Source organism: Trichosurus vulpecula, chromosome 4 (assembly GCF_011100635.1).
Source record: "Trichosurus vulpecula isolate mTriVul1 chromosome 4, mTriVul1.pri, whole genome shotgun sequence".
NCBI classification, from domain to species: domain Eukaryota; kingdom Metazoa; phylum Chordata; class Mammalia; order Diprotodontia; family Phalangeridae; genus Trichosurus; species Trichosurus vulpecula.
In genome coordinates this window covers 294,043,044-294,056,024 of record NC_050576.1, presented here as the reverse complement: position 1 = coordinate 294,056,024, position 12,981 = coordinate 294,043,044, and the positions used below count along the sequence as shown (strand labels likewise).

Genomic DNA, 12,981 nt, shown 5'->3' with positions numbered 1-12,981 from the left:
TGGGATTCTAATTCAAGTCTCTCCTGACTTTTGTTGTAGTACTCTTTCCTTATACTGACTGTGCTTTCCCTAGTTAAAATGTAATAAGGGCAAAGGAGAGATTTGTCAAAAGTGCCACTGAAAATTTGAGAGTGAAATTACTTTCAGGAAGAGGAAAACAGGAATGAATGGTTTGGTTGGAAAGGTGCTGCTTATGTTGGTCCTTGAAGGATTTCAAAGAGGAGGGATAATGAGGAATTGTGTTCCCACTCTGTACCAGAGCCTGGATGAACACACAAAGGCGGGAAAGGATATATAATCTTGGAAAATTCATAATCATCCTTCTTGGTCTGTGGTTTGGATAAAAGCATTGCCTCTCAAGTTCACAAGCGATTTTGCTTGTCAAAGATGGTTAATACAGAGGTTAATAAAATCCCAAATGCTGTTGGCAAGCTAGAACATTTGGCCAAATAAAGCAGGTTGAAAGTGGATTAAGTATAAATGTACAGGGTGACTGAGCAGTTATAAAATGACAGAGACATGAGGAGACAAAAGTTTGAAAATAATTGAGTTTTGTAATGGACAATAAGTCCAACATAAGTGAATGAATGACATGACAGCTCAAAAGGCTCATCCAATCTCCCTCATTGAGAGGGAGGCATACCTTCCTGGAAAAGAGTGATATGAAAGTCCTCTGTAGTCTTTCCTGGTCAAACCACAACTAGGCTATCATATTCATTTGGGGTACTACAGCTTATTCAGGGTATTTCTAACCTGGACAGTATTCTGGAAAAGGTAATTGGAATTGGGAGAAACCTCAAGTTTATGCCATATGAGGATTGGTGGAAGCCTTAGGGGAGACATCTATTTGTTTTAAAGGGATATTATGTAGAAGAGAGACTTTGCTGTTTGGTTTCTCTAAACTGGAATGAGTGATAGTGGGTGGAAATTCTAAATAGACAAACTTAGGTTTGTTGTATCTATATGATGAACTGTAGGCAAACTTAGATTTGCTGTATCTAAAGAATGAACTATTTCAAGAAGTTGGAAGTCTTCACGCAAAGGCTATTTTTCACACTTACTGGGTTTGTTGTAGTGGAGAGTCTCTATCGACTATGGGTTGGACTAGATGGCCTCTGAACTTACATTTTCAGCTGCAATTGTGATGATTCTGAAGTTGTGTTTTATGGTTTCATAGATTGAAAGTTCAAAGGACCCATAGAAGCCTTTTAGTCCAGTCCCCTCAGTTTACAGATTTAGGGATTTATAGATTTGGGACCCCCAAAAAGGTTATGTTTCGCTCACTATCTGTCCCTATTTTTCCACTTCCACTTTGTCATTTTCCTTTTCTGTCATGTTACACAATCTGATAGGTCTGAGGTAGTTCCTTAGAGATGTTTTAATTTGCATTTCTCTAATCAATAGTGATTTAAAGCACTTTTTTCACAACTATAGCTTTGATTTCCTCTTCTGAAAACAACCTTTTCATATCCTTTGACTATCAATTGGGGAACGGCTCTTATTTTTATAAATTTTACTCAGTTCCCTAAATATATTTGAGAAATGAGACTCTATTAAAGAAACTTAATGTAAAAAATCTCCTCACACCATTTCCTGCTTTCCTTTTAATTTCGGCTGCATTGGTTTTGTTTGTGAACAACTTTAAGGATTTGGATGCTCTGCCATTTGGTGCCATTATGTTTAGTATTGATACTACTTCGTTTTCTCTGGTACCTTGTAGCGTAATATAGTTTTCCCTGATTATCTTCTTTAATTAGATCTGTTTTTGCTGCCCTTTCCTTTTTTACCTCAGCTAAAACATAACAGATTGTGCTCCTGCTCTTTATTTTAACTCTGTGTGCCTTTCTCTTTAAAGTGTGTTTCTTTAAACAAAATATTGTTAGATTCTGGTTTCTAATCCATTCTGCTGTCTGCTTCCATCTTATGGGTGAGTTCATTCCATTCACATTTACAGCTATGGTTACTGTGTTCCATAGTTATTTTTACTTGCATTTCTCTTGTTAGTATTTTAGGGTATTTTTTCCCTAGGAATGCCAATAGCTTTGTTTTCTCATGAAAATTTCCTTTTCATATCCTATGACCACTACCTACAAGGGAATGACTCTTTTTCTTATATATTTGACATAATTCTTTTTCTACCAAGTTTTTGTTATAAAAACAGTCAGTAAACATGTGTTAAGCATCTCCTATGTGCCAGGCAAAGCTTATGTTAACAGTAGCTTAGAAATTATTTTTAATGTTTTTCCTTTGGACTAATTATTAAGCACCCATTCTTCCAGTCATTATGCTATCAAATACTGACAACACAAGGGCATTTAAAAGCCCCCAGGGAAATCATATTTTACTTACAATACAGCATCCATACAGATAAATATAAGTGTAGGGAGTGAAAAGGGAAAGAAGAGATCATAATGGTTTTAGGAATAGTTGAGGAGATAGAACACACTATTAGCTGAGGGAAGTGTAGTTAGGATCATAAAAGATTTCACAAGGGAAGGGGCACTGTAAGGATTCTGAAAAGCACAAGTGAACTCACTTGGGGAAAAAAGTGGGAGGGGGACAGATGTAACTGGTACCTGGATGAGTGTAGAAAGGAGTGAGATAACACGTTGAGTTCAGGAAAACAGCTAGTACTCTAACTTGTCCAGAACACAGAGTACATGAACTGAAATAAGATGAAATGAGGCTAGAGATGTAGGTTGGAGTTATATTGGGATCAGGAATTTGTGTTTTATTGTAGAGGCAATATGGAGCCACTGCAGGTTTTTTGATCAATGGAATGAGTTGATTTGGATCTGTGCCTTTTATTAGTATATTTTAATAATGTCTTGTTATCTATTATTGTTTGTAAATATGCTACTCGTTAATGAGTAAGTTATTCATTTGGAATGTTTTTCCAGTGGTGGATGTGAAAATGTACTGACTTGTCTGTACTTGTAAGGTCTTAGATACGGACGTATGTGTGTGTACATAACACACATTTGTTAGATAGTTTGTGATGGAGTTGTGGAGGCAGTCTTTGATCATGAAACTTTGTTCCTTATCTCAGTGCTGCATTCTAACCAACTGAATTAAGTAACCAACAAAAAATAGAATAGTTAAAACACTTGAAGGGTTTTTTTAATAATAGAATTGGGAACCCTTTTTTCCTATTTAAGGCTACTAACCTGTCAAAAAATTCAATTTGATTTTTCTCACAATGAGAGAATGAGATAAGTCTCATAATTTTTTTAAAAAGGCATTGCTATTATTTTCAGATTTATTTATATGTCCCTTATTTCCCCATGTATAAGACACACCCTTTTTTAAAAAATTTGGGGTCTATAAACTGGGTTCATCTTATACATGGTTGTAGATTTTTTTTTTACTTGCATTTCCCGCTTTTTCACTCTTGTTGTCTTTGCGCTTATTGTTTCGCATTTGTTACTGGTACGTTAGGTTACATTTTGCCACGTTCTGCCCAGAAATGACTCAGAAAAGACTGTCGTACAGGTCTTAATTCAAGTTAAAAGTGATCCAGTTTGCAAAAGTGAATGGAAATCGTGCTGCCGAACGTAAGTTTGGTCCTCCTCCAAGTGAGAAAACAAGCCGAGACTGGCTACAGGAAGAGGAAACCCTACTGAAAACGCCACAGGAGAAGAAGGCCATGAGAGGCAAGTCAGCAAAATGGCCTGATTTAGGGAGGGGATTGAAGAGCAAAGGGCAATTGGAATTTCCGTGTCCACAAAGATGGTGCAGCAGGAGGCAAGAAGAGTTGCTGATGAAAAAGAATTTACTGATTTCAAAGGAGGACACAAATGGTGCTTCAGGGTCACCAGACTTGCCCAAAAGATGCCTGAAAGCTATGAGCAGATAAATGAAACTTGAGTTCGATAACTTTATGTAATACATTTTTTTTTCAAATTTTGGGCCCCAAAATTAATGTGCGTCTTATACATGGGAGTGTCTTAATACCTGGGGAAGTATGGTATATGTGTGTGTGTGTGTATGTGTTTACATACATATATCACATTTATTTTTTTTCTTGAGATACGCTTTAGTAAATACTTTCTCACATATGGTAATACATTTCATTTTCATAAATGTTAGGAAAGTAGGAAAATAGATATGCCTAAAATAGCAAGAAATATTTGACTTACCACTCTGTGCTAAGTACTTTACTAGGATTAGAGGAGTATTTAAAAATGTTATGGCTTCTTTCCTTAAAAAAATTTACCAGAAAACTGGGCAAGTCACTTAACAACTCAGTACCCTAACACAACTCTTTTTTTTTCCCAGATTAATTTTCCTTTTAATTAGAAAAAATAGCTTTTTATTTTCTGATTCAAGTTTGAATTTGGCAAATGTCCAAATAATAAGAGTTACAGAATTACACATGTAGATCTTGAAGCAATTTTAGGGATCAGGCAGAATATGTATCCTCATTTCATATGTGGGTAAGGAAACTGAGGCACAATGAGTTTAAATGACTCATCCAAGGTAATACAAGTAGTACGTGGCAGATCAAAATTCATCAAACCCAGATCTTAACTCAAAGTCTAGTACTCTTTTTTTTTATTTAATTTATTTAATATATTTAGTTTTCAGCATTGATTTTCACAAGAGTTTGAATTACGAATTTTCTCCCCATTTCTGCCCTCCCGCCCACTCCAAGATGGCATATATTCTGGTTGCCCCGTTCCCCAGTGAGCCCTCCCTTCTGTCACCCCACTCCCTTCCCATCCCCTTTTTCCTTCCTTTCTTGTAGGGCAAGATAAATTCCTACACCCCATTGCTGGTATATCTTATTTCCTAGATATATGCAAAAACTTTTTTTGTTTTTGAGCATCTGTTTTTAAAACTTTGAATTCCATATTCTCTCCCCTCTTCCCTCCCCACCCACCCTCCCTAAGAAGGCAAGCAATTCAACCTAGGCCACATGTGTATCATTATGTAAAACCCTTCCGCAATACTCATGTTGTGAAAGACTAACTATATTTTGCTCCTTCCTGTCGTATCTCCCTTTATTGACTTTTCTCCCTTGACCCTGACCCTTTTCGAAAATATTTGTTTTTGATTACCTCCTCCCCCTATCTGCCCTCCCTTCTATCATCCCCCCCTTTTTTATCTTCTTCCTCCTTCTTTCCTGTGGAGTAAGATGACCAATTGAGTATGTATGGTATTCCCTCCTCAGGTCAAATCCAATGAGAGCAAGATTCACTCATTCCCCCTCACCTGCCCCCTCTTCCCTTCCTACAGAACTGCTTTTTCTTGCCACTGTTATGCAAGATAATTTAACCCACTCTATCTCTCCCTTTCTCCCTCTCTCATCCCTATATTTGATTTTACTTTTTTAGATATCATTCCTTCATATTTAATATTCAACTCACCCTGTACCCTCTATACACACACACACACACACACACACACACACACACACATATACATACATATGCATATTCCCTTCAGCTACCCTAGTACTGAGGTCTCATGAATCATACACATCATCTTTCCAAGTAAGGATGTAAACCAAACAGTTCAACTTTAGTAAGTCCCTTATGATTTCTCTTTCTTGTTTACCTTTTCATGCTTCTCTTGATTGTTGTGTTTGAAAGTCAGATTTTCTATTCAGTTCTGGTCTTTTCACTGAGAAAGCTTAAAAGTCCTCTATTTTATTGAAAGTCCATATTTTGCCTGGGAGCATGATACTCAGTTTTGCTGGGTAGGTGATTCTTGGTTTCAATCCTAGTTCCATTGACCTCCAGAATATCGTACTCCAAACCCTTCAGTCCCTTAATGTAGAAGCTGCTAGATCTTGGGTTATTCTGATTGTTTTTCCACAATACCCAAATTGTTTCTTTCTGGCTGCTTGTAGTATTTTCTCCTTGATCTGGGAGCTCTGGAATTTGGTGACAATATTCCTAGGAGTTTTCTTTTTGGAATCTTTTTGAGGAGGCGATCTGTGGATTCTTTCAATTTCTATTTTACTCTCTGGCTCTAGAATATCAGGGCAGTTCTCCTTGATAATTTCTTGGAAGATGATGTCTAGGCTCTTTTTTTGATGATGGCTTTCAGGTAGTCCAATAATTTTTAAATGATCTCTCTTGGATCTATTTTCCAGGTCAGTGGTTTTTCCAATGAGATATTTCACATTGTCTTAAACTTTTCCATTCCTTTGTTTCTGTTTTATAATATCTTGATTTCTCATCAAGTCACTAGCTTCCACTTGCTCCAATCTAATTTTTAAGGTGGTATTTTCTTCAGTGGTCTTTTGGACTTCCTTTTCCATTTGGCTAATTCTGCCTTTCAAGGCATTCTTCCTCATTGGCTTTTTGGAGCTCTTTTGTCATTTGACTTAGTCTATTTTTTAAGTTGATGTTTTCTTCAGTATTTTTTTCCATATTTTTTTGATTCTCCTTTAGCAAGTCATTGACTTGTTTTTCATGGTTTTCTCGCATCATTCTCATTTCTCTTCCCAATTTTTCCTCTACTTCTCTAACTTGCTTTTCCAAATCCTTTTTGAGCTCTTCCATGGCCTGAGACAAGTTCATGTTTTTCTTGGAGGCTTTTGATGTAGGCTCTTTGACTTTGTTGACTTCTTCTGGCTGAATATGTTTTGGTCGTCTTTGTCCCCAAAGAAAGATTCCAAAGTCTGGGACTGAATCTGAGTATGTTTTTACTGCCTGGCCATGTTCTCAACCAACTTAATTGACCCTTGAATTTTTTGTTGGGATATGACTGCTTGTAGAGTAAAGAGTACTTTGTTCCAAGCTTGCAGGGATGTGCTGTTGTTTTCAGAGCTATTTCTATACAGCCAGCTCTGCCACACCAGCATTCCTCCTTCCCCAAGAACCACCAGCCTGGACCTGACTGAGATCTTAAGCAGGCTCTGCACTCCTGCTCTGATCCACCACTTAATTCCTCCCACCAGGTGGACCTGGGGCCTGAAGCAACTGCAGCTGTAATTCTGTAGCTGCACCACCCCCTCCACCAGGGTGGGGGGGAGGGCTGAACCGCAAACTCCTTCTACTTTGTCCCCCCGCAGCTTTTCCCACTAACCTTCTCTGTTGTCTTTGGTGTTTGTGGGTTGAGAAGTCTGGTAACTGCCACAGCTCACTGATTCAGGGCGCTAGGGCCTGTTCTGCTCCTGGTCTGGTTGGTCCTGCCGCAGCCCACACTGAGCTCTGCTTCCAGCTCTGTGTGCGATAGACCTCACCCAGCGACTATCCAGGTTGTCCTGGGCTGGATCCCTGCTTCTCTCTGCTATTTTGTGGGTTCTGTAGTTCTAGAATTTGTTCAGAGCCATTTTTTATAGGTTTTTGGAGGGACCTGGCAGGAAGCTCATGCAAGTCCCTGCTTTCCAGCCACCATCTTGACTCCACCTAACACAACTCTTAAGAGTATTAGTTGCTTCAGAGAAGCATCCTAATGGTTAGAGAGAGAGACTTAGAGTCAGAAAACCCATATTCAAGTTCTATCTCGATGACTTTGAATGAGTCACATAATCTCTCAAAGCATCTCTCTCTTTGTGGAGACTGACTATAGTTACAGATTTAAATGCTGATCAGAATGTAGAGGGATTTTCCTCATTTGAGAATACCCTATATTCGTGAAATGACAGGTCCGATTCCCCCAAAATAACAAAACCCCTAGCCTATGTAAAGCTTATTTGTAGGTGAATGTAAAATGCAAGAATTTGTGATGACAGTTTGCCACAAGTCAAATGTTATTTTAGTGATAATTGCTCATAAAAATATCCGGTTAATAAGCTATCAGAATTATGGTTTGAAATTTATTCTTGATGCTTTGAATTTCTTAAGCATTGGAGGTGATATGAGATATTCTTGGTTGACATATGACTCATTTTACTCTCAAAATACTTATATTCATTTCTGCAAGTAGAAATATTTCCATTTCCATTTTAATTAGTTGCCATAAAATGTTACTTCCATTGCTAGAAACAGGTATAGTAGTCTTTAAGATAAGTATAATACTGAAGAGCAAGCAGTACATCGTGGTGGTGTAAAGTGCTGAGCACAATTATTTAGTTACTAATTCATATGTACATAAGTGTAAGTGATCCTCTCATGCCCTTTCCTCTTGGCCTTAGTTTCCTCATCTCTAAAATGGAGATAATAGCTGCACTCACAGGACTTGTGAAAACCAAGTGCTGTAATGCATGTAAAAAAGCACTTTGCAAATGTTAAAGCACTGCTAAACACCAGCTGTCAGAAATACCTGGAAAAGAAACAATCCCTCCTTGGAAAGAGGCACGGTGTTTCCCTGGATGTAGGTGGGCTTTTAATGAATGTTTGTGAAGTGATTGGTTCTTTTGCTCATTAGATCTATTTCAGGTCTGAAAAACATTTGACTTAGCATAGTGTTGTCGATACATATTGTACCTGAATTTCAACAGGACTTAGGATATTATGTGAATTTCTAAGCAGGTTGAAAAGTCAAAGAATATTTATTAATATTTGTTCATTTAAATTGAAGTACACAAGTGAGTTATTAACTGAGTCTTTAGTCCAGAACCATTCATATTACAGATAATTTGAATAAAGACACATAAAGCCATGCCTTTCATATTTGAAAGTTACACAAAGCTGAAGAAATAAGCTGGAATATAGAGTCAAGATTCAGAAAAATCACTGGAATGATAGGGTAAAATCAATAAAACGTTGCTTGATTGAGATACATATAAAATTTTGTCTTAAGTTCCAGAAATTAGTTGTACAAGTACAGGATTTGAAAGATAGTTTGATGTCAATTCTTGTGGGAAAAACTTGACTACAAGCTATGCTACATATAGACTATAGTGTGGTATAACTGCCTAAAAAACTGATAAAGTTAAGCAGCATCAACAGAAGTATACTGTCCAGATTAAAGCAGTTTATAGTCCCACTAAATTCCACACTGGTCTAAATGGATCTTAAATATTACATTCAGTTGTAGGAACCCCATTTTAAGAGGAACCAATAACAAAAAGCAACATGCTTATAGCATGTTTTAGAAAAAGGTAGCCAGTGGTGCAGTGGCGGTTTGAAAAACCCTATATTTGGAGTCAGAAGAACTGGGTTTAAGCCCAGACTTAGCCATTTTGCTAGCTGTGAGCCAGGCAAGTCACTTACCTTATCAGATTCCAAGTTTCAGAATTGTTGTGAGGGAAACACTTTATAAAACTGTATAGTAGTATAATATGCTAGACTTAGTAAGGTCCTTGAGCATAAGAATTGTTGTTTTTCATCTTTCAGCACAATACCTTAAATGTATAGATGGTTAATAATTGAATTGAATTCGTTGAATGTTACATGAGGAACAGTTATAAGAACAGGGGGAAATGATGCCTGCAATAATTGTCTTCAAATATTTTTTCCTCATAAAAAAGAAAAATAGATTTACTTTGTGTAACTGTAGAAAAAAGAACGTAACTCATGGAGTGGAGAAGGATGAGTGGCCTTGTTACTGAGTTTTCCTCATCGGCAGATTGTTTAAGCAGGAGCTATGTTATCAATCATCTGGCCAGAGATGTTTGTAGAGGATATTCTTGCATTTGGTGAGAGATAGTAGATTGGACATCAGGGTCCTTTTTAAACCCTCTGACTTGCCCATCCCATTCCTTCTCTCTACTACCACTGCTTCTAGGCATTAATTTCCTTCCCCCAAGTGACATCAGTCATGGCACTCAGATTCTTAAGCACCCCTATTCATGGCGGTGTGAGCCTCTGTGCCCTTTCCATCTCTTATGAGAGCTCTTTGTCTACTATTTACCCTCCTCCCACCCCCAGAACTCCCACCTGCTTCACATATCATCAAAATATTTTCTGTGCTTCAGTTCTAAGATGAGGAGTGAAGGAAGAGAAAGAGTTTCTTCAGATGTCTAGGTCTAGCAGGAAAATTGTATTCCTGGCATCCCTACTTCCCAGTTGCAACTCCAAACCTATTTTTATATAACAATAATTAGAAACTGCATGGTACTTTTGCAATATTTCATGAAGTAGGGTATTTGAGATCGCTGGGAACTTAAACACAATTATTAGAGCCTCACTAGTCAGAGCTCTAGACAACTTTTTACAAATGCTTTTTGAAATATGACCCATTCATGAGTCAGGAAATGCTTATAGAACCATTAAAAAGGCACATCAATATTTAAGAATATATTTCACTATGATTATAGGTAACTAAATGACAATGGAATCTGGTGCAGAGACCCAACAGAGTGGCGATGCAGCTGTAACGGAGGCAGAAAATCAACAGATGGCTGTACAAACACAACCACAGATTGCAACATTAGCACAGGTATAAGATAATTTTGAAATTTTCATTAAGCTGTATAATTGTGTGTTTTGAATTAAAACAAAATTTCTATTATAGTGGAATAACTAGAATGAATGGAGAAACACAATTTTAAAAATTATTTTCCTTTAGATAAACATAATTCTTGTAAACTGCTATTCACATAACAAAACTGAAACGTACCCATTGTTATACAAAGTTTAATAATTCTACAGTTATGATTTTTAAATATTCTTTTTTCCTAATACTTAGAAAGTGTTGTCTGTTTAGAGGAAAACATTCTTTTTTCATTATTTCTGTTTCTCTGGAGTGCTGTTTGTTTATAACCCAGAAGACAGGACAAGTAATAAATAACTTCATTACTTTATTCAAACATGTAAGTTTCCAAAATAGTAGTTTCATATCTTTTGTCTACAAACAGAAAACAATATAATATGATAGATAGTGGAGTAGTCATAGTAGGAAGGCTTAGATTAAAATTTCATCTCTGATGGTAGCCTAGGTGAACATAGGCATGACATTTAGTTCGTGCGAACCAGTTTCCTTGTTTGTATGATGATGATGATATAGCTAGCATTTATATAGTATTTTAAGGTTTGCAAAGCGCTTTACCAATAATATCTCACTTGATCCTCACAACAACCCTAGGAAGTATCGGTGCTGGTATTATCACCTTTTTATGGATGAGGAAATAGAGGTGGTCATAAGTTAGGTAACTTGCTAAGGATCACACAGCTAGTAAGAGTCTGAGGCTGGATTTGTTCTCAAGTCTTTTTGATTCCAGTTCTTTCACTGTCTACTGTACCATCCACCTGCCTCTGATAATCACCATATAGTATCCTCCTCATATAATTGTTAAGAGGTGTGGATGAGGGAATGGACATAAAACATTTTGCAAACTTGAGGCACTATATAAATCAATTATTATTAAAACACATTTTAACATAACAAACTTAAAGAGACATAAGAAAGTGGCATATGAATAAAGGGCCAGCCTTGGAGACAGAAGGTCAAGGGTTGGTGCCTTCTTACCACCTACCTCTTCTGTATACTAGCTGGCTGTGAACCTGAGTGAGGCACTTAAACTTGCAATGACCTAGCCAGTTCTCTAAGCTTGAAAGTTGCAAACAATTGCCCCTTCATATTGGTAGGAGTTTCTTAAGCTTCTGTTGAAGGGGGGTTTAATTGTTCCATAGCAATTAAATCACAAGTCAAGACCAAAAAATAATCCCCTATAAAGTATTGTCTTTTCTTTGACTTTGTCCTGGCTACTTATATTTGCCATTCTACCTATGAAATTATATCTTCATAGGCCTATTAAGATATATTCATTATTTATTTCCTAAATATGAAGTATCACCTTTTTCATTCACCCCTCGAGGTTTTTAAACATGTGTATTCTGTGTTGACATCAGTTTCCTCCTTATGTTTCTGGTCGTTGTTATTCTTTAATATCAAGAAAAAACTATTAATATATTTTGAGCATTATTTACACATATAAAGAGACTTTAATATAAACTCATGAATTAAAGATACATGAAAAGCATTGTGTCTAGGTAGAAATTCACCCATTTCCCTTGTAGCTCTGTAGGTTATATCAACTTACTCTCTGAAACCAAGTAGAAAAAAGAATCTCGTATTTATATGTGTTAATCCCAGACTAACAAAGGACTTTTAACATGGGTTTATTCCCACACTGTCTACTGATCTACAAGGGAGAAGTATTGGACTCATTTGTAATAGAATATTTTTTACATTAATTAAATGATTAACAATTTATTTGTAAGTTACATATATAACTTAACTAAATCTTTTGTTGTAAATTTGTTTTAGAAACATTTAACCTCCCTTTGAGAGTATCTTTGTTTATTACAACTTTACAAAATAATGTTTAATAGTATAAAAAATTAATTCTTACATTTCAGTTACTTCTAACATTGATAATGGAGATGTCATTTTAAAGCTAAATCCAAAGTTTGAAACTATGCAAAGTGCTTCATTTTGTTCCTGCAGGGTCTTCTGTAGATCAAATAATAGAAGAAGAAGAAACAAGTATATTTAGTAATTTTTTAAAAATGACATTTCATAACTGTTTTCTTGTATGTAGTAAAATATTTCTCAATTGATATCATATTTTTATTGTTGAAAATAATTTTAGTTTTGAAAATGATTGGTACAGAGGGAAGAATTTTAAAGTTTTAGGACCTACTGATCTTTTCCACTTCTGTGATTCAAGGAAAATCACTTAATCTTGGTAAAATAAGGGTATTAGTGCTTGGCACTTAATAAGCTCATGAGTTGTTGTGAAAATAGTACACAGAATCAGAATTTCCAAATTGGAAGGAACCTTAAAGGCCATCTTGTTCAAACCATTTCTGAAAACAGAATCTGATAGGGAGTAGTCAATCCCTTGCTTGATGACCTTCAGCAAAGGGGAACCAAGGTAGCATATTCATTCTACCTTTGTACAGCTTTACTGAGATTATTAGAAGATTTTTCTTTACATCAAACCTAAATTAACTTTACAACTTATATCCATTGTTCCTATTCTTGCCCTTTGAGGCCAAGAAGAACATTTCTGATTCCTCTTCCATGTGACAGCCTTTCAAATCCTGTTGTTTCCCTTAATTATTTTCTTCTCCAGCCTAAACATCTCCAGTCCATTTATTCTTCATGTGGCATAAACTTGAGGCCCTTCATCATCCT

General features: G+C 36.4%; 1 protein-coding gene across 2 annotated transcripts in view; it reads left to right on the top strand.

Annotated features, from left to right (window-relative positions):
* CREB1 (cAMP responsive element binding protein 1) overlaps positions 1–12,981 on the top strand; it is a 71,452-nt gene that overhangs the window by 17,536 nt on the left and 40,935 nt on the right. For both annotated transcript variants that reach the window (XM_036757885.1, XM_036757886.1), the window contains exon 2: positions 10,157–10,278. In XM_036757885.1, the coding sequence (XP_036613780.1) occupies positions 10,165–10,278 (114 nt within the window). In that variant the 5' untranslated portion in view covers positions 10,157–10,164. The remainder of the gene's footprint in view (positions 1–10,156; positions 10,279–12,981) is intronic.